Genomic DNA, 26,828 nt, shown 5'->3' with positions numbered 1-26,828 from the left:
TTTTCCAGTAGTCATGTTTGGATGTGAGAGTTGAACTATGAAGAAAGCTGAGCGCCGAAAAATTGATGCTTTTGAACTGTGGTGTTTTAGAAGACTCTTGAGAGTCCCTTGGACTGCAAGAAGATCCAACCAGTCCATCCTAAAGGAGATCAGTCCTGGGTGTTCATTGGAAGGACTGATGTTGAAGCTGAAACTCCAATACTTTGGCTACCTGATGCAAAGGGCTGACTCATTTGAAAAGACCCTGATGCTGGGAAAGATTGAGAGCGGGAGGAGAAGGGGACGACAGAGGATGGGATGGTTGGATGGCATCTCCAACTCAGTGGACTAGAGTTTGGGTAAACTCCGGGAGTTGGTGAGGGACAGGGAGGCCTGGCATGCTGTGGTTAATGGGGTTGCAAAAAGTCAGACACGACTGAGCGACTGAACTGAAATTGATGCCCCATTGTGTCCCAGAAAATATTTAAGGATGCCCTCACAAGCATTTAATGAAGCTGTGAGATTATATATACATTATTATTACCTTTTTTAAAACTCTTATTATGACTTCAAGATAATAAGTGATCCACTTATTATCCTTTCCACAAATGCATGTTTTACTTTATATAAAAATGAATCAAGTGAATATATCCAATATGTTACTTCCTGAGAATTACTTTTCAAATTATCTTTCATGTGAAACTACCTTTCCTTTTCTAGTGTTATCTTGCTTTCTTGATATATCAGAAAATCTTATATTACTTTTTTTTTTTTTAGTTTTATTTTATTTTTAAACTTTACATAATTGTATTAGTTTTGCCAAATATCAAAATGAATCCGCCACAGGTATACATGTGTTCCCCATCCTGAACCCTCCTCCCTCCTCCCTCCCCATACCATCCCTCTGGGTCATCCCAGTACTCTAGCCCCAAGCATCCAGAATCGTGCATCGAACCTGGACTGGCATCTCATTTCATACATGATATTTTACATGTTTCAGTGCCATTCTCCCAAATCTTTCCACCCTCTCCCTCTCCCACAGAGTCCATAAGACTGTTCTATACATCAGTGTCTCTTTTGCTGTCTCGTACACAGGGTTATTGTTAGCATCTTTCTAAATTCCATATATATGCGTTAGTATACTGTATTGGTGTTTTTCCTTCTGGCTTACTTCACTCTGTATAATAGGCTCCAGTTTCATCCACCTCATTAGAACTGATTCAAATGTATTCTTTTTAATGGCTGAGTGAAATGTTGTAATATACTATATATCATTAGTTCTCATGTTTGATCTGTCAGCCTAGTAAAAGCTTGTTTAAGAGTTTTTCATTTTAAATGGTAGGAAAATTTAGGGAAGACTTGAAATATAAAGTGACTTGAACAAATAGACCTGGAATTTAGTTTACATGATTTCTATAGATAATAATGAAATTCAAGGAGAACTTTTCATTGAACTGGTTTACATTTATTTTATCTATTGTATTAAAAAGTGTCAGTGCTGCTGTTGTTTTAAGTATTTCCCTCGTTTATAAGAACAAATTAAAATGTGATGTGTATTGTGTTTCACACAGGTAATTTATGGTCTTTGGTAATTACTGTAGGCCATTTGGGGGCTTTTTGCTGTAACTTTACATGTTTGAGTAAATTGAGCCACACTGTTTCTGATTATTGTCAGAATGAGGTATTAGTCACTATTTTATTGTTTAGTTATAATTCTGCAGTTTGATTGTCATTATTTCTCTTGCTAATTTATCCTCTGTTAATAGGGTTACCATAACATTGTTGAATCTTAGAGTTCTTTACTTCATCAAGATAAATTAACAGTTTAAATCAAGTCTTTATTATCAGCAGAAGTTTGTAGTTTTTCTTTTTTTTAAGGAAGCTAACGTACACTACAAATTATTGATATGATATACTTTTTCAAATATCCTAAAAAAAAGAAGCCAGGAAAGAGCTTAGCAGGAAATGTGCAGAATACTCAGCATTCTAAAATCAATCCCAGTGAAAATATCAGTAGGCCTTTAAAAAAAAAAACTAGACCAACTCATTCTAAATTTCACATAAAGAAAAGAAATCAAGCAGGAAGAGCCAGGAAAATTCTGAAGAAACAAAGTAATGAGGGGAGATTGTGTTATCATACATATGTTTGTAGTATGTATTATCAGATATTAATGTTGATATAACATCATAATCAAAATGATGTCATAGTGGTACTTGAATAAAAAGATGAATTATAAAGGAGAGACAGTCCATGAAATTAACACAACACTGTAAATCAGCTATACTCCAGTAAGGTTAAAATATCTTTATTGAATCAAAGATGTCCACAGAATTTTAATACGTAATAACACTGATTGCATCTCAGGCATACAGGGGAGAAGGAGGTTAAATTATTTATTCAGTGGATATTGAGACCACTCTGAAGCAATCTAAGAAAACACAAGTTGATTTCATACCTCAGACCTTCCAGGAAAGATTTGAAAGGATCAAAGATTCAGATTTTTTAAATGAAGCAGTAAAACTACTAGAGGAACCTGTAGGAGAGTTTTGCTTAATCTTGAATTGGGGAAGATCTTTTTAATAGTCCCCAGAGCTAGGAATCATAAAAGAAAATATTGATAAATTTGATTTTGTAAAAAAAAAAAAAAAAGCATTTTGCATTGCTCACCCCCAAAAAACCCCATAAAGTCAAAAGACAATGACAGAAATATTTATAATTCTTACCACTGCTGCTGCTGCTAAGTCACTTCAGTCGTGTCTGACTCTCTGCGACCCCAGAGACGGAAGCCCACCAGGCTCCCCCGTCCTTGGGATTCTCCAGGAAAGATCACTGGAGTGGGTTGCCATTTCCTTCTCCAATGAATGAAAGTGAAAAGTGAAAGGGAAGTTGCTCAGTCATGTCCAACTCCCAGCAACCCCATGGACTACAGCCCACCAGGCTCCTCCATCCATGGGATTCTCCAGGCAAGAATACTGGAGTCGGGTGCCATTGCCTTCTCCATTCTTACCACAAAGGACCAATTTCTAAGTATGTGAAGAACTACTAATCAGTTCAGTTGCTCAGTCGTGTCCGACTCTTTGCAACCCCACGGACTGTGGCATGCCAGGCCTCCCTGTCCATCACCAACTGCCGGAGTTTACTCAAACTCATGTCCAATGAGTTGGTGATGCCATCCAACCATCTCATCCTCTGTCATCCCCTTCTTCTGCCTTCAATCTTTATGAATCAGTAAAAAATATCAAATAACCTGTAATAAAAATGTCTGTTTATACAAACAGTACCTAAGAAAGGAGAAAGAAGTGGCTCTTCTAAAGAGATGAAAGAGTTCAGTCTTACTTATAATGAGAAATAAAAAATCAAAGTATGCCAAGATCCTGTTTTTTAGCTATCAGAACAATAAAGTTCCTAAAGTTTGAATATATTGGGTTGGCAATGGTGTGGTGAAAAAGCCACCGTTGGTGGTAAGAGAGTAAATTCATGTAACCTCTGGAGGGCAGTTTGGTAATAACTGCAAATTTACAAATTCCCATACTCTTTGACCTAGTACTTCTATGAGTAAAGAAGTACTCCATTTTATGGAGTATATAAAGTATATAAAGAAGTATATCCATTTTATACATGGATAAAATGACATGTACAGTGCTATTTGTAGAAGCAAAAGATTTTTAAAAACCTAAGTGTCCATAAATAGAGGAATGATTAATTAAAATAGGATACCTCCATATAGGAGAAAACTGAAATCATTTAATTTAAAATCAGAGGAAGTTTCTTATTTACTGCTAAGATACTTTAAGAAAGCAGAATACACAACAGAGCATATTGTAGCTATTTGAGAAAAATAGGAAGGGAACATAAGTATTTCTTGCATGTATATTTCTAAAGTATAATATCAATAAAGGGTGTGTAGAAAATTTATTGTCATCATCTGGAAGACAGAATAGGAAACCGAGGGACAAAAATGTTAGGGTTTTCTTTTTTTAATCTCATTTAGTTAGTTATTTTTGGCTGTGCTGGGTCTTCATTGCTACACGGGCTTTCTCTAGTTGCAGTGAGAGAGGGCTATTCTTTCTTGTAGTTTGCAGGCTTCTCAATTGCAGTGGCTTCTCTTACTGAGGGCATGGGCTCTAGAGTGTGGGCTCAGCAGTTGCAGTGCATGGGCCTAGTTTCTCTGTGGCATGTGGAATCTTCCTGGACCAGGGATCAAACTAGTATCCCCTGCATTGCAAAGCAGACACTTAACCACTTGACCACGAGGGAAGTCCTAGAGTTTTCAATGCCTTTTGAACCTTTTAAATTAGAAGCCTGTGAATGTATTTATTATGCAAAAATGCTATTTAAATAAAATTCGATTGCCAGAAGTGTGTATTATATCCAGAATGTATGAAGAACTCTGAACATTCAGTAATGAAGCTCAAACGGGAATTCCCTGGTGGTCTGCTGGTTAGGGATCCACATTTTTCACTGCAGAGGGCACATGTTTGATCCCTGGTTGGGGAACTTAAATTCTGTATGCTGTGTGGTACAACCCCAAAATAAAAAGAATCAAACATCCCATTTGACAACTTGGTAAAAAAAGTTTTAAATAGATAATTCATCAGTGATGTAGAGATATCATATAAACCAATAAGAGGATATTAAACATATTAATCAGTAGGAAAATGCAAATTAAAACCACAGTGTTAAAAATTTACACGACTAAGGATGCCAAGTGTTGGGGAATCTGTGGGAAAACTTGAACTCTTATACACTGCTGATGGGACTATAAAATGGTATAACCACTTTGAAAAAACTGTTCGGCAGTTCCTGTCCCTTTATTTTTTTTTTTATAAGACTTATTTTTTTAAGAGCAGTTTTAGATTTGCAACAAAATTGAGAGGCAGGTACAGAGATTTTCCATTTACTGCCCTCCCCCGACAATGAGGGTGGCCTCCCTCATTGTTAGTATCCTCTGTCAGAGCGGTCCATTTGGGACAGTCGATGAACCTGCATCAACACGTGATAATCATCCAAAGTCCAGAGTTTACATTAGAGTTCACTCTTGGTGGTGTGCATTCTATGGGTTTTGACAAATGGTGACACAGCCACCATTATAATATCAGTATTTTACAGAGTATTTTCACTGCCTTAAAAATCCTCCAATTTCTACCAGTTCACCAACTGCTGGTAACCATGGATCTTTTCATTGTCTTCATAGCCTTGCATTTTCCGGAATGTCATATATTAGGATCACACAAAATGTAGCCTTTTCAAATTGGCCTCGTTTACTTGGTAGGATGCATTTCAGGCTCCTCCATGTCTTTTCATGGTTTTAGAGCTCATTCTTCTTTTCTTTTTTTTTTAACTTTTAATTTTGTCTTGGGATATAACCAACTAACAATGTTGTGATAGTTTCAGGTGACCAGCGAGGGGACCCAGCCATGCATATACATGTATCCATTCTCCCCCAGATTCTTCTCCTGTCCAGGCGGATTGATATCTTCATATGTTCATTATCTTGACTGTAGTGATAGTTTTGTGGATATATATTTTATGGTATGAAAGCTATGTTTAAATACCTTTGGTTCATCCTAGAATTTGAAAATAGAAATAAGATGGGCCCTGAGAATAAGAGTACATATGGTATTCATACTTAAAGACAGAAAACATGATTAAAAGTTTACACGGCAGCAGGTCTCATCTTTAATTCCTATATTGATATGCTCACTAGGTCACAGGAAAAATATCATGTTCTTTTGAATATATTGAAATTGAACTTTGTTCTTAAGAGAGGACCTGGGATCCAGATGCAGTTTTGTCAAGGTTGGTGAACAATAGATCCTCCTGCTTTGTAGGAAGAAGCAATCTAGACTCGCTTATGTGTCTTTCAATCTTGCAAGATCCTGTTTTTAAAACAACATAAAGGTAATTTACTTTCAAGAGAAAATTATTATTTTTAAGAACCCATTTTTAAATACAGTACTCAATGAAAGAAATAAAGGGATTAGTGATATGGATGGTGTGACTTGAAGTTTTTATATAGGACAGTTATCACTTTATATGATTTTTATAATTTATTCTAGATGTTCTTCTGCATTTTTTGAGGAAGAGAGATCAGCATTAAAACAGAAACGGCAGAAAATAAGGCTCTTACAACAAAGGAAAGTTGCAGATGTTTCACAATTCAAAGATCTCCCAGACGAGATTCCTTTGCCCCTGGTTATTGGAACCAAAGTTACTGGTAGGTAAAGATAAGCTTATTACTATTTTGACTTGTGGTTTTTCACCAAGATAACCTTTCTTAGACAAATGGCCTTTACATTTAGAAAGCTTAAACTATATTTCTGTAGCAATATTCTGTAGAGGTTACTGTTCTTCATCTGTGAAGTCTGTGTTTTAAAGTAGTTGGATAAAAGTGTACATCTTCAAAGCAGTGTCTTCCACAACATAAACGGCCACAAAGATGAAATTTAAAATGAAATGTAATGTTTAAATTTTTTAAATTTTGTTTTATCTGTGCTTCTATATTATATTGATTTTCTTTTCTGACCAGTCTTACCTGGTTAGTTCACAAACACTGTTGTTCTTGTGATCTTTAGGTTTATAAATACTCCATTTCTAATGACTAAATAAACTACCTACTGAATAATTTAGTTTGCCCAAAATTTTGTAAAGATGTAAATTCTGTCAATTTGTAGGTAGTGATTCTATATGGTCACTTCAGTTACAACATTGAGGGAAAGTGCCACTAAAATCTCAAGTTTAGGTTAATCCTTAATAATTTGGTAATCTAAAATTACAGTTTATGTAATACAAGCAATAGCAAGGTGTTCAGTGAGTAGATAGAGTTAAAGTTTGAAAAAAATCATTGGATTAATCAGAGAGTATTTTCTGGAGGAAACGGAGCCTTGAATTACATATTTATATCATTTTTTCCTGGTTATAAAAGTGGCACATTTTTTCATTATATTGTAAAAATGGGTAGTGAAGAGGAAAAATAGACAACAGGGAAAAGGCTATATCATGCATATGAAATGCAATTGGAAAAGAGAAGGATGCATTTAGTCATAACCCACCATGTACAGAAGTTATAGGTGATATATATGATCTCTCCCTTAACAAAATTAGTCTGGGAGTGAGGATGGAGATAGAGTGAGGAAGAGATAGCTTTCCTGAAAAAATGTGTTAGTTCTAAAAACCCCATATACATAAGTAGATATACAAAGTCTACAATGTAGACTAATCAGAGAAATGCTGACGTGAATAGAGTGACTTATAGACCCAACTAGGAAATCCTCAAAAGTTAATTGCTCCAGAATTTTAAGGACTAGTGATATTATTTGATAAGAACTGAAAGTTTTACAAAGGATCAGTAAGTAGGTACTTTTTTACAATGCAGAATAGGGGGGACATCTAGGGGGACTAGATGTATCAAAATATGAAAGAAGTTTGTAGGAATCAACTACTAGAGCTTTTGAAAGTTTCTATTTGGTCTAGGGGAGGTGTCAGCATATGATAAAAAATTACTAAACCTATGAAGAAACAGAAAACAGGTTCTATAGTTAAGACCAAAAGCAATCAACAGAATTAGATGCTAGGGTGACTCAGATATTGGAATTGGTTTCAAAATATATGTTATAAAACATGTTCAAGAACTTAAATGTACATATGGTCATAATTAATGGGGATATCACAGTAGAAAAATGGAAATTACTTATATAAAATAAATAGAAAATTAAAAGTATAGTGTCTGAAAAGAAAATTTCTAAATGGGCTTAAAAGCATATTGAAAACAACAAAAAGTAAGAGTCAGTGAACTTCAGAATAAATCAGTATAAATGATCCATTGTGAAAACATGGAGGAAAAAAGTGGAAAAAACATTCATAGAGCCTCAGAGACCTGTGGGACAATATTGACTCATTGGAAAAGATTCTGATGCTGGGAGGGGCAGGAGGAAAAGGGGACGACAGAGGATGAGATGGCTGGATGGCATCACTGACTCGATGAACGTGAGTTTGAGTGAACTCTGGGGGTTGGTGATGGACAGGGAGGCCTGGCGTGCTGATTCATGGGGTTGCAAAGAGTCGGACACGACTGAGAGACTGAACTGAACTGAAACATATAATTAGTGTAAAAGAGAGGCACAGTGGCATGTAAAAAGACAAAAGATTTGATTTTTTTTTTCTTCCAGTTTTATTGAGGTGTAATTGACATACAGTACTATAGCTTCCCAGGTGGCACAGTTGGTAAAGAATCCACCTGCCAGTCCAGGAGACACAAGAGATGTGGGTTCGATCCCTGGGTCAGGACGATCCCCTGGAGGAGGAAATGGAAACCTATTCTAGTATTCTTGCCTGGAAAATTCCATAAACAGAGAAGCCTGGTGGGCTACAGTCCATGGGGTCTCAAAGAGTTGGACACAACTGAACGCATGCACATGCACACACATGTACACACACACAGACAAATACACAAGAAAAGTCAATAAGTCATAAAGATTTAACTTAAATCTACAACATTTCCTGACCTCAGAGAAGTGGCCTTTTGTAAGAGATCTCCTGTGCTTCCCAGCAGCTCACTTCCCTCTGGTCACCAGAGCTGTATTCTCTAGGGGTGCTCCCTGTGTGGGCTGCCTGGATCCTTCTGTCGTGGTGGACTATTTATGGACAGTCTGGTAGGTGTGGCTGACCCTCCTTCTGGTTGGTTGCTAGGCTCTGCCTTGTGGAAGGCTTCTGTCTGTGGGCTAGGTCATCAGGTGGCTGGTTGTGGAACGGGGTGGGGAGTCCTGGGACTGATGCTGGCTCATTGGTGGGTGGAGCTGGTTTTGGGGTGGGTGGTTGCAGATCTAGATCTGGGGTCCCAGATCTAGTGCTGGTGGGTGGGCCAGTTCCTGGCATGGCTGCCTGGGGGTGAGGGTGTGGTCTGGGATATCCCAAAGTTTGTGTCAATGGATCTGGATCTTGGGGCTACTGGTTGAGGGGTCCAGAGCGTCTAGGAGCAGCTATCAGGCTGCTGTTGGCAGACCAGAGCCCCTGGTTTTCCCCGGCCTAGTGTCCCACCACTGGTGAATGGGGGCATTTCCACCATGTGCAGCTAGCTGAGGGGCCAGAGGTATCCCAGAGCTGGTATTAGCCTGCCAGGACTCAGTGGGTCTTGGGGCTGGTGCCAGCCTGCTGGTGTGTGGGCTGCATCCTGAAATAGCAGGCCCTAGGGCTGTGGTGGTCCTGGGGCTAGCGTCCACCCAGTGGAAGATGAGACAGGGTATCAGATCCCCTAGCTGGTGCCCACCCCTTGATAGATGGAGCTGGATCCTGGATTTTCCATCTGTAGGACTGGGATATTGGAGCTGGTGTCCACCTACTGGTGGGTGAGGCTCGGTCCTGGGGCTAGTGCCAGCTCACTGGTGGGCAGAACCAGTCCCAAAGTCCCTGGCTACAGGGCCCTAGGGGTGCGTTGGTGTCAGTGGTGGGTCCTGGGCCCTCTGGTGGGTAAGGCCAGGTCCTGAAGCGCTGTGGGCTCAGGGACTCCCTGCTGGCCAGCTGGTGGGCGGAGCTGTGTTCCCGCCAAGATAGCTGCTTGGCCTGAGGTGTCCCAGCACTGGTGCGGACAGGCTGGTGGGCGGGGCTGGGTCTGAGCCTGCTACCTTAGAGTGAGGATTGAAAAATGGCGCTTGCCAGCGGCAGTGTCATGGTTGAACAAGCTTCCAGAAATGCCTGCCACAAGTGTCTTTTTCCCCTGGATGAGCTCCACTTGGCTCCTGCCTCACAGGGAGGCTCTCCGAGATCAGCAGGTGGGTCTAACCAAGGCTCCTTTTGAATTACTGCTCTTGCACTGCATCCCAGAACGTATGAGGTTTTGTGTCACCCTTTAAGAATGGAGTTTATTTCCCACAGCACTCTGGCTCTCCTGAATGTATGCTCTGCTGGCCTTCAAGGGCAAACGTTGTGGGGCATGTTTTCCCAGTGCAGGACTTCCAGTTTGGAGAGCCACAACTGGAAGTCTGTGGAGTTCAGATCCCTTGCTCCTTCGGAAGAACTTCTACAGTTGTGATTATCCTCCCCTTTGTGGGTCACCCTTGTGGAGGTATAGTTCCTGACTACTGCGTCCCTGTCCCTCCTTCGTGTCTGGTTATGGTTCCTTTATGTCTTTAGTTGTAGATCTTCTTTGCTTGCCTTCTGGTCTTTCTCATCAATACTTGCTCTGTAATAGTTATAATTTTGTTGTGCCACTGAGAAGAGGTGAGCTCTAGATCTTTCTACTCCGCCATTTTGGCCACTTTAGTCAAATTTAATTAAAAAAAAAAAGTATGCGTCTTTAATACTCTGGGCTTTCCGGGTTACTCAGTGGTAAAGAATCCACCTGCCATTGCAGGAGATGCAAGAGGTCAATCCCTGGGTTGTGTAGATCGCCTGGAAAAGGGAATGGCAACCCGATGCAGTATTTTTGCCTGAAAAAATACTGTAGCCCATCAGTCTCTTCTGTTCATGGGATCACAGAGCCGGGCACGACTGAGTGACACACACACGCCACATACCACACGTTAGTACTCTAAAACCCAAGTCATACACCCACATGTGTACAGAACCCCACAGTTAGAGTAGATCTTGAAAGCAATCTTAGGAAAACAATATATATAAGGAACAGTGATACAGATAGCTGCTGACTTCTCATGGGAAGAGAACACTAGATGTTACCTCAAATGAAAGTTTCAGGTTGAGGGGAAATGATACTAAATGGAACCTTGACTATAGAGTCAGAACTCCAGAAATGGTAAATATATGCATAAAATGTAACTGTTGTGTTTCAAGTTTCTTAAATTTGTTGTGAAGGCATACAGTATTAATTATTATTAGAGTGTAATACGTGAAGAGTGGATATTATAAGCCTTAGAATATTAAGGTTCAAAAGCCTTAGATTTTTGAACATTTTTGAACATGTACATCAGATTAGCTGGAGAGCTTTATAAAGGACAGGTTGCTGGCCCCTGCCGTAGAGTTTCTGATTCAGAGTCAGGGGTAGAGCCTGAGAATTTGCATTTTAAGAAGTTTCCAAGTATCAGGTGTTGACACTGCTGGAGTGCACTGTACTTTGAGAACTAGTAAAGGAATTACTTTCTTTTTTTTAATTTAATTTTTATTGAGGTAACTTTGGTTTATAACACAAGTTTCATGTGTATGTTTTTTCTTCCTCTTACACTGTAGCATGCTATCCACAAAAAATGTAGTTCTTATCTCTCACCATACAGGGGATCCTCTTTATCTGTTTTACCCCCCACCCCCATCCCACTCCTTCCCCTCTGGTAGTGACTGCTCTGTTTTATGGCTGAGTGGTATTCCATTTATGGTAATCACTATTCTTTTTTTACAGTGGAGCTGTATTTAGTGTGTCTGTGTGTGGAGCATGTCTTTTTCTATTCTTTCATTGATAGACACTTAGGTTATTTCCATATCTTGGCTGTTCTAAATAAAGCTGTGATGAACATAGAGGTGCATATATCTTTTTGAATTAGTATTTTTGTATTCTTTGGATAGGTACACAAGTGGGATAGATATGGATAGATCATGTGATAGTTCTAATCTTAATTTGGAGGGGACTGTTTCTCCATAGTGACTGCGCCTGTTTACACAGTGTATGAGGGTTCCCTTTTCTCCACATCCTTGCCAACCCTGTTATTTCTTGCCTTTTTGATAATAGCTATTCTAACAGATGTGATGTGATATCTCATTGTGGTTTTTTTAATTGAAGTACAGTTAATAAACAATTTTGTGAATAAAATTCCCTGTGCTGTACAGTAAATCCTTGTTGCTTGTCTGTTTTATATATAGTAGTTTGTTAATTCTATACCCCTAATTTACACCTCCTTTTCCAATTTGGTAACTGTAAGTTTGTTTTCTATGTTTGTGAATCTGTTTCTGTTTGGTATATAAATTCATTTGTATTATTTTTCTGATTCCATACACAAGTGATATCATATAATTTGTCTTTGACTTACTTCACTTACTGATACTCTCATCCATCCATGTTGTTACAAATGTTTCATGCTTTTTTATGGTTGAGTAATATCCCATTGTGTGTGTGTGTGTGTGAGATATATGTGTTTGTATATTTATATATATATAGAGAGAGAGATTCATATCTTCTTAAACCAGATCTATTGCTGGGCATTTGAGTTGTTTCTGTCTTGGCTATTGCAAATAATACTGCTTTTGCAATGCTGATGAACACTGGGGTGCATGTATCTTTTCAGATTAGAGTTTTTCTCATTCCTGGATAAATACCCATGAGTGGGATTGATGGATCATATGATAACTGTATTTTTTTTCTGCCCATTTTTTAATTGGGTTGTTTGTCTTTTTGTTGTTGAGTTCTTTATATATTTGAGATATTAGCCAATTAATGTATATATGAGTTGCAAATATTTTCTCCCATTTGGTATGTTGTCTTTTCATTTTGTTGATGGTTTCCTTTGCTGTGCAGAAAGTTTTTAGTTTGATATGAGCCCATGTATTCAATTTTGCTTTTTTTTCCCTTGCCTGAGGAGACATATCCAGAAAGATATTGCTAAGATCAGTGTCAAGGAGCATGCTACATGTGTTTTCTTCTAGGAGTTTTATTGTTTGAGGTCTCTCATTCGAGTCTTTAATCCATTTTGAGTTGATTTTTCTGTGTGATATGACATAGTGCTTTAGTTTCATCTTTTGCATCTGGCTGTCCAAGTTGAAGGAATTACTTTTTAAAGTGTTGAGAGATATACCTAAAAAGCCAATAAAGAAATTAAATTGACATACTAACGAATTCTCAGTTAAGTGAAAAGATGACAGGAAAGAAAGTACAGAGAAGTAGAAAATAAATAACAAGATGGTAGACTTATATCTCGCCCTTTTAAAATTATATTAAATCTCAATGAACTGAACACTGTACTTAAAAAGTAGAGATTATCAAACTGAATTTTTTTTAAAGCCACACTCAACTACAGTTGACCATTGAACAGCATGGATTTGACATGTTTGAATTGTGTGAATCCATTTATTTGTGGATTTTTTTTTCAATAAACATTGACAATTTGGGAGGAGATTTGACAGTGTGAAAGAACTTGCAGATGAATTGCTTAGCCTTGAAATATTGGAAAAAATTTTAAAAGTTAATATGTCATGAATGCAGAAGATATATGTAGACATAGTCTATTTTATCATTTGCTTCCCATAAAATGCAACAGTGAAATTCATCAAAACTTACTCCCACAAACATAGACTATACATTTACCATTGAGAGAAATGGAAGCAAACATAAAGATGCTGTATTCAACTGTAACTTCTCAAAATTAACTGTAGTACACACTGCACTGCTGTAAAAATTTCGTAGCAACCTTCTATTGCTATTGCAGTGAGCTCAGGTGTTTCAAGTATCTGCTTAAAATGCTGTGTAATAGTAATCATCTCCATGTGATCAGTTTGCAGCAAAATGCATGTGATTGCCTTAAAAAGTGATTTCTTATAGTTTTCAGATATTTTTCATTATCTTTAGTGCAACACCATAGACTATGAATAATTTCATAGGCCCATGTGAAGTGCCACAGTGATGCTGGAGTCGCTCCCAAGAAGCAGAGAAAGGTTATGACATTACAAGAAAAAGTTGAATTGCTTGATATGTATTGTAGATTGAGCTCTTCAGCTATGATTGCCCACTATTTCAAGATAAATGAATCCACATAAGGATCAGTGTTAAAAAAAAAAAAAGAAAGAAAGGAAATTTGTGAAGCTATAGCTTCAGCTATGCCAGCAGGTATGAATACCGTGCATTTTTTGAAATATCTTTTTATCTCATAATGAAAATGTAGCTCTTATGTGAGTGTAGAATCTACATAAGGAAGACAGACCTATGGACAACAAAGCAAAAGGGATTGAAGGATCTAAAGCTAAAGAATTTAGCGCCAGCAAAAGATGATTTGATAATTTTAAAAAGAGGTTTGGTTTAATAAATATCAAGATGATAAGAGAAGCAGCTTCTGCCAACCAAGAGGCAACAGACAGGGTTCCAAATGCCTTTGAGGAAATCATGGAAGAGAAAGGATATCTGCCTGAACAGGTTTTTACTGCCAACAAGTGTCCTATTCTGGGTTTAAAAAAAAAAAAAGAAGAAGCCTTATTAGTAAGGAAGAAAAGCAAGCACTGGGATTTAAAGCAGAAAGAGATAGGCTAACACCTGCAAATGCAGTTGGGTTTATGATCAAGACTGCCCTTATGTATAAAACTGCTAACCTCGGAGCCTTGAAGGGGAAAAATAAACATGAGCTGCCAGTCTTTTGGTTGTACCACAAGGGGTCCTGGATGACAAAACCCCTTTTTCTGGATCGGTTCCACTGATGCTTTGTCCCTGAAATCAGAAGGTACTTTGCCAGTAAGGAACTGCCTTTTAAAGTTCTTTGATATTGAACAATGCCCCTGGCTACCCAGAATCCCATGAGTTCAGCCCTGAAGGCATTGAACACAGATACAACATCTATAATTCAGCCTTTAGCCTTAAGGACCTTTAAGGCTCGTTACACATGGTACTCTATGGAAAGGATTGTCAATGCTGTGGAAGAGAATGCAAATAGAGAAAACACGAAAATCTGGAAGGATTATATCATTGAAGATATCATTGCTGTTATAGAAAAAGTCTGATAGAACCAGTCAAGGAAATCATGAAAGAGATTGTAGCTTTATGAGGTGAGGCGGGGGAAGGTTGGGGGTGAAGGGGTTTGAGATGCAGATATTTTCAAAAACTAATAGACATCACACCAGAGGAATTAACAATGCAACTTGATGGAGATGATTGCTTCCGAATTAGTGCCAGAAAAATAAGGAAGAAGACATAGAAGATGCAGTGCCAAAAAATAGATCAACATTAGACAATCATGTGTCATCAGGGAAATGCAAATTAAATAGTGAAATCAAGAACTTGACAACACCAAACATTAGTGAGAATGTGGAGCAACAGGCGAGAATGCAAAATGGTACAGCCACTTTGGAAACCTGTTTGGCGATTTTTTACAAAGTTAAACATATTTCACCACATAATCCAGCAGTCACGCTCCCTGTTGTTTAACCAAATGAGTTCAAAACTTATTTTTGCACAAAAAAGTGCACATGGATGTTTACAGCAGCTTTATTTGTAATTGTCAAAAGAACCACTGTGTCCTTCATTAGATGAATAAACTGGTATATCCTCACATGGAATACTATTTGAAGCTGAAGTGAAATGAGCAGGAATTCCCTAGCAGTCCAGTGGTTAGGACTGCGCTTCCACTGCAGGGGGTGCAGGTTTGATCCCTGATTGGGTAACTAAGATCCCACATGCTGCACAGCCAAAAAGGATAGATAAAATAGCAATAAGAATAAAAAAATAATTATACAAATAAATAATAACTGATCAACTAGATATCTATATGGAAATGAGCCTTGACCTTTCCTCATGCTATACAAAAAGCTTAATTTAAAATGGACCAAAGGGCTAAATGTAAAAGCTAAAACTATAAAACTTCAGTAAGTAGACACAGAAAAATATCTCGTGATCTGTAAGTAGTCAGAGATTTCTTGGATCTGACAAAAATAAAGGTGATTTTTTACATTGAGCTTGAATTTAAAACTTCTGCCCACTAAAAGCCAACACTAAGAAAACAAATAGGCAAGCCATATACTAGGAAAAAATATTTCCAAATCTTATATCTGAAAAGGGACTACATCTAGAAAACATAAATAACTCAATTATTTAGTGATAGAAATATAAATAATTCAGTTAAAAAAATTAAACAAAATACTTGTGTAGAGGCTTCTCAGAGAAAGATATATGAATGGCCAGTAAGCACATGAAAAAACACTCAGCATCAATTAATCATCATGGAAGTGCAAATTACAAGCATAATGAAATACCACTACACACACCAGAATGGCTAAAATTGAAACTCCTGATAACATCAAATGACAAAGATGTGGATCTACCGTAATTGTTGATAGGATGGTGTACCACTTTGGAGAAAAGCAGGACAATTTATTTATTTATTTAATTGGAAGCTAATAACAATATTGTAGTGGTTTTTTCCATACATTGACATGAATCAGGGGTGTACATGTGACCCCCATCCTGAACCCACCTCCCTCCCCATCCTGTCCCTCTGGGTCATGTCAGTGCACCAGCCCTGAGCACCCTATCTCATGCGTCAAACCTGGACTGGTGATCTGTTTTACATATGGTAATATACATGTTTCAATTCTGTTCTCTCAAATCATCCCACCCTCACCTTCTCCTACAGATTCCAAGAGTTCTTTACATCTGCGTCTCTTTTGCTGTCTCACATATAGGGTCATCGTTACTCTTTCTAAATTCCATATATATGCATTAATATACTGTATTGGTGTTTTCTTTCTGACTTACTTCACTCTATATAATAGGTTCCAGATTCATCCACCTCATTAGAACTGATTCAAATGCATTCTTTTAAATAGCTAAGTAATACTCCATTTTGTATATGTACCATAGCTTTCTTATCCGTTTGTCTGCCAATGGACATCTAAGTAAAAGCATGACAATTTTTAATAAAATTAAATTTATGCCTGCCCTATGACCCACCAGTTCTGCTACATGGTATTTAAGTGAGAGAAATGAAAAGTGCTATTCACAGAAGGGTATGTACAAGAATATTCATAGCATCTTTGTTCCAATCTTATAGCCAAAACCCAGATTCGCACCAACAATGGGCGAATGGATAAACATAACATGGTATTTTCTTGCAGTGAAATATAAATTGACAATATAAAGAAACTACTGATGTATAGATTAACTGCAGACAGTATGCTAAGCAAAGAAACTGAAAACTAAAAAATGTGTGTATATGGTTCAATTTATATGAAGTTGTAGAACAGACAAAATTAGTTTATGGTAGAAAAATATTATCAGAAAAGTGGTCACTTTGGAAGAAAGGATTGCCTGGGAAGGGGGTACTTTCTGGGATAAGAATATTTCATGACGTGATAAGGATGGATGATATCGTTTGTCAAAACTTATAGAATTATATGCTTACATTTTCATTTTACTGTATGTAAATGTTACCCAGAAAGAAAAAGTATATAATCAAGCAAAATTTCACACTCCTTATTGGGAAGAAAGTTTTTAGTAAAGAAGGAGTAGTAGACAGAATTTTCCTCAAAAACAACAACAAAAGGAATTTTTAAAGTAACTGATTTGAGATTGTGCAGTAAGTGGAAAGGCAACAGGTAAAAAGTGACTGTACATGATTCTTAGATACACAATTAAGAACACAAGGGTTTTGACAAACACCAAAATGATGGAAAATTTGAATAGTGGAGAAGTTTGGGGGCAATGTCTAGACATCATACTTTAGCCACATTGTATTAATTTAAGAAGTTATTCATCAATTGTCCTTTTTGCTCTGAGTAGTTCTAGAACTCTGTGTAGGCAGAGAAGTCAGGGTTTAAGAAGAGATTTTTTAAATGATTGGCTTGTTAAGAAATTTAAAGAATTGGAACTGTCCTAAAAGTAATGTAGGTTATCTAAGTCTCTTTTTCTTGCATTGTGTATTTGACCTTATAAACAGTCAGAGGAGTAGAGTGGCCATGTAATTTATCACCCAAATAAACATCTTCTGAGAGTAGAGGAGGAGGTGCTGTTAATAACTGAGGTAGGGTAACAAGTGTAAATGAACATTGTCTAATATGATTTATGGATTAATAGGATTTACTCTACCTGATGTTTTTGAACTCTCTGTAAAGTATTCTCAAAACCTTAGGATAAAGGAAGTGCTGATAACAACAACAATATTTTTTTCTTGCTTTGCTGACCAAGAGTCTGTTTTTTACCCCTGAGTTATCATGTGTAATATACTAACTTACATTGCTGCTTTTGCTTCTGTTATCTTAGGTTTGCTTTGTCGACACTAGTAATCTAGTACAGAAATGGCTGTTAATGAGAGGGCTGCCTTAGAGATGAAGAAGTTTAAATATTTTTTAAAAATCTTTGAACCAGTTAAGTAAAACTGGTTAGAATTTAGTCATCACTCGAACTGATAGATACTCCTATAATAATAGGGGAACCTGATTTCAAATATAGATCTGTGGTAGAGGGACATAAATGATGTCCACATAAAAATTATGGAAATGTCTTCTTTTTGTTGATTTATAAAAGCAATACATTCTCAAAGCAAACAAAACAAAAATACCACAGAAGTGTAGAAAGAGAGTTTTCTCTAAAGTTTTATAAATCTCCCTCTAAAGTTTGGTGTATCTAAGTATACAATATATGTCAGAACATAAGATGGTCCTCCATCCAGAATATATGAGTTCTTATAGTATTCATGTTATAAGTATTCTTTTAGTTTATTTTATATAACAAAGTCTGCTTGATGAAGACTCAGTAACTTCTAATTTCTTTTTGTTTTGGCTGGAGAAAGTATTCTGTATGGTTTTACTTCTTTTAAAGTTGTTGAGACTTGTTTTATGGCCCGTCATCTGGTCTGCCTTGCAGAATGTCCCATATGTATTTCAAAGGACTGTGTATTTTGCTGTTGGGTTGAGCATTCCATTTTCCTGATACACTGACTCTCTTGTCATTATGAAATGTTCCTCTTTGTTTCTGGTATTATCACTTACCTTTGTTTAGTGGCTAAGTCATGTCTGACTCTGTGTGTGTGTGTGTGTGTGTGTGTGTGTGTGTGTATGTCCGACTCTTTTGCAACTCTGTGGACTGTAGAGTACCCAGCTCTTCTGTCCATGGGATTTTTCAGGCAAAAATAATGGAGTGGGTTGCCATTTTCTTCTCCAGGGGATCTTCCTGACCCAGGGGATCTTCCCAACCCAGGGATCAAACCCACATCTCCAGCATTGCAAACGGATTCTTTACCGCTGAGCCACCAGGGAAGCTCACGCCTTATCTTCACTTTTTATTATATAGCCATCCCAGTATTCTGTTGTTACTGTGGTAAATGTTTTTCCATCCTTTCACTTTTAACCTTTTTGTATCTGTGAATCTGAAGTGTGTCTCACGCACACCCCAGTGTTCATTGCAGCACTGATTACAATAGCTAGGACATGGAAGCAACCTAGATGTCCATCAGCAGACGAATGGATAAGAAGTTGTGGTACATATACACAATGGAGTATTACTCAGCTATTAAAAAGAATGCATTTGAGTCAGTTCTAATGAGGTGAATGAAACTGGAGCCTATTATATAGAGTGAAGTAAGTCAGAAAGAAAAATACCAATACAGTCAGATCAGATCAGATCAGTCGCTCAGTCGTGTCCGACTCTTTGCGACCCCATGAATCGCAGCACGCCAGGCCTCCCTGTCCATCACCAACTCCCGGAGTTCACCCAGACTCACGTCTATCGAGTCAGTGATGCCATCCAACCATCTCATCCTCTGTCGTCCCCTTCGCCTCCTGCCCCCAATCCCTCCCAGCGTCAGAGTCTTTTCCAATGAGTCAACTCTTCGCATGAGGTGGCCAGAGTACTGGAGTTTCAGTTTTAGCATCATTCCTTCCAAAGAAATCCCAGGGCTGATCTCCTTCAGAATGGACTGGTTGGATCTCCTTGCAGTCCAAGGGACTCTCAAGAGTCTTCTCCAACACTACAGTTCAAAAGCATCAATTCTTCGGCGCTCAGCCTTCTTCCCAGGCCAACTGTCACATCCATACATGACCACAGGAAAAACCATAGCCTTGACTAGATGAACCTTTGTTGGCAAAGTAATGTCTCTGCTTTTGAATATGCTATCTAGGTTGGACATAACTTTCCTTCCAAGGAGTAAGTGTCTTTTAATTTCATGGCTGCAGTCACCATCTGCAGTGATTTTGGAGCCCCAAAAAATAAAGTCTGCCACTGTTTCCACTGTTTCCCCGTCTATTTCCCATGAAGTGATGGGACCAGATGCCATAATCTTCGTTTTCTGAATGTTGAGCTTTAAGCCAACTTTTTCACTCTCCACTTTCACTTTCATCAAGAGGCTTTTTAGTTCCTCTTCACTTTCTGCCAAAGGGTGGTGTCATCTGCATATCTGAGGTTATTGATATTTCTCCCGGCAGTCTTGATTTCAGCTTGTGTTTCTTCCCAGTCCAGCGTTTCTCATGATGTACTCTGCATAGAAGTTAAATAAGCAGGGTGACAATATACAGCCTTGACGTACTCCTTTTCCTATTTGGAACCAGTCTGTTGTTCCATGTCCAGTTCCAACTGTTGCTTCCTGACCTGCATACAGATTTCTCAAGAGGCAGGTCAGGTGGTCTGGTATTCCTATCTCTTGAAGAATTTTCCACAGTTTATTGTGATCCACACAGTCAAAGGCTTTGGCATGGTCAATAAAGCAGAAATAGGTGTTTTTCTGAAACTCTCTTGCTTTTTCGATGATGCAGCAGATGTTGGCAATTTGATCTCTGGTTCCTCTGCCTTTTCTAAAACCAGCTTGAACATCAGGAAGTTCACGGTTCACATATTGCTGAAGCCTGGCTTGGAGAATTTTGAGCACCACTTTACTAGCATATGAGATGAGTGCAATTGTGTGGTAGTTTGAGCATTCTTTGGCATTGCCTTTCTTAGGGATTGGAATGAAAACTGACCTTTTCCAGTCCTGTGGCCACTGCTGAGTTTTGCCAGTTTGCTGGCATATTGAGTGCAGCACTTTCACAGCATCATCTTTCAGGACTTGAAATAGCTCAACTGGAATTCCATCACCTCCACTAGCTTTGTTTGTAGTGATGCTTTCTCAGGTTTATAATTCAGTATTATAGTCACCATGTTGTACATTTTGTACATGACTTTTTGTATGTTTACAATTTTAAAAAAATTTATGGAAATATAGTTGATTTACAGTGGTTGGTTTCAGGTGTATAGCAGGGTGATTCAGAGTGATGTGTGTGTTTGTATGGATGTGTCCATGTGTGTGTATATATATATTCTTTTTTAGATTCTTTTCCATTATAAGTTATTACCAAATATTGAGTATGGTTCTCTCTGCTATACAGTAGGTCCTTGTTGGTTATCTATTTTATATAGACTTAACTTATTTTATACTCCTTCCTTGGTGGCTCAGACAGTAAAGAATCTGCTTGCAACGCAGGAGACCTGAGTTCGACCCCTGGGTGGGGGAAGATCCCCTGGAGAAGGGGATGGCAACCCACTCCAGTATTCTTGCCTGGGAAATCCAGTTATTTTATAATTGAAAGTTTGTAATTTTGACCCCGTGACTTTTGACCCCGCTCACCTTCTGCTTTTTAATCAGTGATTAGTCTGCTCACAGTTAATGTAGTAGTTGATATGGTTGAATTTTGCCTGTCATGCTCTTTGTTTACAGGGTGTCTCATATCCTTCATGTTCCTTTGTACCTCCTTTGCTGCCTTCCTGTGTGTTAAGTACTATATAAAATTCGTATACAAGTTTTATTTAGTATAGTTACATAGTTAGGATTTGTATATTAGTGTACAAATTTAGTATACAATTTTAATTTCTCTGTTGTTATTTTTAGATGTTTTTTGAAGGTTTTGTGTGTGTGTGTTGCTCTGGGAAATACAATATGAAGGTTTTTTTTTCCAGTATGAACTTTGAACATATCAGAATCTAATTAATACTGAATTCATTCTGATAAAATATTGCAAATTTATTCCAATATAGCTCCATTTTCTCCCACTTTCTTATTACTGTCATCATCAAATGCATTAGATTATATCTGTGATCATCTGAGAATATAGTATTACAATTATTGCTTTAAATAATCTTACTTTTTAAAAATGAAATGAAGAATATAGAAAAAGTGTTGTATTTTGTATACACTGTTTTTTATATGCACCCACATATTTACCATTTCTGGTGTTTTTCTTTTCTTGCTGTGAATTTTGGTTACTGTCTGGTATTGTTTCCTTTTATTACATAGGATGTGTTTTCGTATTTCTTCCTATCTTGTCTAGTAGCTGCAGATTCTGTATATCTGAAAATGTTTCCATTTCTCCTACATTTGTGAAAAATAGTTTCACAGGATATAGAATTCTTGACTGACAGTTTTTTCATGTTAGCACCCTGAATATGTCACCCTATTGCCTTCTGACTTTCATCCTTTCTGATGAGAAGTGAGAAATGTACCTGTTCGTTGTGCTGCTATTCTCCTACATGTGATGAGTCATTTTTCTCTTGAAGCTTTCAAAATTCTTTCTTTGTCCTTGGATTTTGGAAATCTCACTATGTTGTGTCTAGATTTGATGCTCTTTAAATTTATCCTATTTGAGGTTTATTGAGTTTCATTGATAAGTAGGATCTAATTTTAAAATTAAATATGGGAGATTTTTGGCCATAGTGTTTTTCTGCTGCTTTCTCTCCTTCCCTTTCCATCTCTCATTACAAATATGCTGGTGCATTTGATATCTTTCTCCAGCTCTCTGAGGCTGTCTTCATTTTTCTTCAGTCTTTCATTCTCTGTGTTCTTCTGATTGGATAGTCTCTATCTTGATCTCTCTTTAATAGAGCGGAATCCAAACTTATCACAATATATTATCTAAAATGTTCCCTGATGCTTTTTTTCATATCTTCTTTTTAATTCTAGAGTTTCTGTTTGGTTCTTTTGTACAGTTTCTGTGAGATTCCTATTGAGTCATTGTCTTTAATTTTCTGAACATATTTATAAAACCTACTTTTGAAGACTCTGCTAATATATCATCTCTTTCAGTTTCTACCTACTATACTTTTATTCTGGGTAAGAATCACGCTTTTTTACTTTATTACATGTCTAGTAATTTTTGGTTAAAAACTAGATGTTTGAGATAATGTGTTAGCAAGTCTGTTTTCTTTCTTTCTTTTTTTTGAGAATTGTTGTATTTCCTTTAGTAACTTGCCCTGGGAGCTCAGATGGTAAAGAATCTGCCTGCAATGCAGGAGATCCTGGGTTCAATCCCTGGGTCAGGAAGATCCCCTGGAGAAGGGATGGCAACCCACTCCAGTATTGTTCCCTGGAGAATTCCATGGACACACATGGAGTCACAAAGAGTCGGACATGACTGAGCAACTGACACTTTCACTGTGCAACCACCGATTTCTCTGCTTAGTTTTTGTTTGCTCTTTTATTAATTTTTAATAAATAAAGTCATGCAGACTTAGTGGTCAGCCAGTGACTTAGGCAGAGGTTGTACTCAAACATCTTAATCCAGAAAGGCCTTAGACTAATCTGTGGGGGGAGTTGGGTAACACATACAAAGTTGATGTCAGTTTCCAGGTCATCCTTTAGTTTTTGCTCTTTACCAGACTCTCTTGGGTCTTTCCCACCAAATCACATAGTTTTCCACTTAAGCAAAAATTTATGGAGAGTTTATTTCAGTCTTTTTATGGCTCTCTATTTTACAGGATCTCCCTGTTAAACTCCTGCCTATATACTGCCACTCACCTCAGACAGGACTGCATCTTAGGCTTCCAGAATTGTAGGGTTTTCTTATTCTTTCTTCATTGAGTTCACCACTCTTAGCTAACACAGTCACAGGTTTTTACTCACTGGTCCACAACCAGTCTGCCCCTCTGGCAACAAACAGCACTGTTTCCATGACCAACCATACACTAGAAAAACTCATTTCACCAATCCTTACCTGAAGTTCTAGCAATTTTCCAACAGTGCTCATTTCTTAATTGTTTTCTGCATTTAGTCCATTTCCAGTACCTTGAAATGGTAGTCTTTGACAATCTTTTACAGGTTGTCTTTATACAAGTCTTTTTTCAGAGAAGAATCACCAGCCTCTTCATACTGCCATAACTAGAAATTCTAATTCTCTGTTTATTTAACTTTATTGCTCCTATCTTCTATATACCTGTTTAATTTTCCCTTAATTGGTCAAAGACTGAAAATGATATTTTAGTCTTCTGCACTTGAGTTTTTAATCAGTTGATCGTTTCAAGCAGTTTTGCAATGAACATTTGTGTTCTATTAAAATAATATCATTTTTTTGTGTATAAAAATAGAGAATCCCCATGGACAGAAGAGCCTGGCAGGCTACAGTCCAAGAGTTGGATACAGCTAAGCGACTAAGCACAGCACACACCAAAATGTGTCATTTTGCCTAGTTTAACACCTTAAATGTTCTAACTTTTTCACCCATGCTGGTTGTTTCCTTGGATTTTCCTGATGTTACTTCAAACTGAATTTAAATAATAGTGGCACAAGAATTCATCTATGTGAGGGATCCCCAAGACCACACCCAGATTTGGTTTGGCGATTCACTAGAAAGACTCAAGTGTGTGTACAAGTGTGACCAGTCGCTCAGTTGTACCCGACTCTTTGCAACCCCATGGACTGTAGCCCACCAGGCTCCTCTGTCCATGGGATTTTCCAGGCAAGAATACTGCCCTTTCTTCCTCCAGGGCATCTTCCTAACCCAGATATCAAACCTGTATCTCCTGCATTGGCAGGTGGATTTATTACCACTGAGCCACCTGGGAAGCCCCAGAAAAACTCAAGAGTACTTGGCAAATAGTTGTATTCATGGCCATGGCTTATCATAGAAAAGGATACAAAGCAAAATAAGCAAAGGGGAAAATCAGTTCAGTTTAGTCGCTCAGTTGTGTCCGACTCTTTGCAACCCCATGGACTGTAGCACGCCAGGCCTCCCTGTCCATCACCAACTCCTGGAGTTTACTCAAACTCATGTCCATGGAGTTGGTGATGCCATCCAACCATCTCATTCTCTGTCATCCCCTTCTCCTCCTGCCTTCAATCTTTCCCAGCATCAGGGTCTTTTCAAATGAGTCAGTTCTTCACATCAGGTGGCCAAAGTATTGGAGTTTCAGCTTCATCGTCAGTCCTTCCAGTGAATATTCAGGACTGATTTCCTTCAGGATGGACTGGTTGGATCTCCTTGCAGTCCAAGGGACTCTCAAGAGTCTTCTCCAGCACCACAGTTCAAAAGCATCAATTCTTCGGTGCTCAGCTTTTTTATAATCCAACTCTCACATCCATACATGACTACTGGAAAAACTATAGCTTTGACTAGACAGACCTTTGTTGGCAAAGTAATGTCTCTGCTTTTTAATATGCTGTCTAGGTTGGTTATAACTTTTCTTCCAAAGAGCAAGTGTCTTTTAATGGTGGCTGCAGTCACCATCTGCAGTGATTTTGGAGCCCAAGAAAATAAAGTCTGACACTGTTTTCACTGTTTCCCCATCTATTTGTCATGAAGTGATGGGACCAGATGCCATGATCTTCATTTTCTAAATGTTGAGCTTTAAGCAAACCTTTTCACTCTCCTCTTGCACTTTCATCAAGAGGCTCTTTAGTTCTTATTCACTTTCTGCCATAAGGGTGGTGTCATCTGCATATCTGAGGTTATTGATATTTCTCCCAGCAGTCTTGATTCCAGCTTGTGCTTCATCCAGCCAGGCGTTTCTCATGATATACTCTGCATCCTCTTTTCCCTACTTGGGACCAGTCTGTTGTTCCGTGTCCAGTTCTAACTATTGCTTCCTGACCTGCATACAGGTTTCTCAAGAGGCGGGTCAGGTGGTCTGGAATTCTAAGAACTTTCCAGAGTTTGTGGTGGTCCATACAGTCAAAGGCTTTGGTATAGTCAATAAAGAAGATGATTTTCTGGAACTCTCTTGCTTTTTCGATGATCCAAGGGAAAAGTACATGGGGCCAAAGTCTAGAGAAAAACAAGTGTAAGCTTCCAAGAGTCCCCTCTGTATGGTGTCACACAGGACTTGCAGAATTCCTTTAGCAGCAAGTTGTAATCGCACTTATGAAATGTTGTCTACCAGGGAAACTCATTACTCAATGCCCAAGGTTTTTATAGGGGACTGCTTATGTAGGCACCTTTGCCTGGCTTATACAAGAATTGGAAAGCTGGTAACCACATTGTTTGCACAAACAATCTGGGTACAGTTAACCACCTTTCTTAGTATGGCAGCAGTGGGAACACTCTCTCACTGTTCAGGCTCCCAGAAGTCAACCTTGTAGGCGACCCTTTCTAAGGATAGCAGTCTGAAGCCTAGTAAATCTTTTCTGCTTAGCAACCTTGTCTTTTTCTCATTTGAATTATTCCTAGTGCTTCATTCATGAGTATAATGACCAAGTTTCTTTTGTTGACTTTTTTAATAAGTATTTTCCTCCTAGTTTGGTAGATATATGGTTTCATTCATTTATCAAATTAAGGATCACCATTTATAATTTTGTTGTTTGTTTCAAAAGTGTTTTAATTGATCTTCTAAACCTAAAATAAAGTATTAATACATAACTTTTGGGGAAACTTTAATAGACAGCAGTACTGTACTTTCTCCACTTTGAGGTACATGCTTGGAGCAGTTCTGTACGTGGGAGTTTTTTGTGTCCTAAGTACCATAATGTCTTTTTGTTTCTTTTTTTTAGCTCGATTACGTGGTGTTCATGATGGTCTCTTCACTGGACAAATAGATGCTGTGGATACTCTTAATGCTACTTATAGAGTAACGTTTGATAGGGCAGGGCTTGGAACTCATACTATCCCTGACTATGAAGTTCTTGTGAGTATTTATTTCACAATACATATTTGGTTTATGCCTATAAAATATGTTTTGTAGAGTTTTCTTAGGGGTTGTATTTATGATAGAAATCAAGATTTCAAGTCTTAAAGGAAGAGATCTTTAGGGGTTCCCAGCCCTGCCTCCTGAACTCCTGGAGCAGAACTCTAATTTTCTTCTACATTTTCCAGAATCTAGCATCTCTCTGCCTTCCTTACACCAAATTATAGTGTGACGCAACTGATTAGTTGTTTTTATAAAACAACTGAAACAAGTTTTCCAGTTTACAAAAAGGAGTTGTTTTGTAAAACAACTTTGAAAGTTGAAGTAACATCTTGTACTTTGAAATATATATATTTTTAT

General features: G+C 37.9%; 1 protein-coding gene across 2 annotated transcripts in view; it reads left to right on the top strand.

Moving 5' to 3' along the window:
- Positions 1-26,828, top strand: part of LIN9 (lin-9 DREAM MuvB core complex component) — an 85,332-nt gene that overhangs the window by 28,706 nt on the left and 29,798 nt on the right. For both annotated transcript variants that reach the window (XM_027564615.1, XM_027564616.1), the window contains 2 exons: positions 6,040-6,197; positions 26,335-26,468. In XM_027564615.1, coding sequence (XP_027420416.1) covers positions 6,040-6,197; positions 26,335-26,468 — 292 coding nt within the window. The remainder of the gene's footprint in view (positions 1-6,039; positions 6,198-26,334; positions 26,469-26,828) is intronic.

This window comes from Bos indicus x Bos taurus, chromosome 16 (genome assembly GCF_003369695.1).
Source record: "Bos indicus x Bos taurus breed Angus x Brahman F1 hybrid chromosome 16, Bos_hybrid_MaternalHap_v2.0, whole genome shotgun sequence".
Lineage (NCBI taxonomy): Eukaryota > Metazoa > Chordata > Mammalia > Artiodactyla > Bovidae > Bos > Bos indicus x Bos taurus.
The sequence above is the reverse complement of the archived record's forward strand: the minus strand, read 5'-3'. Positions and strand labels throughout refer to the sequence as shown.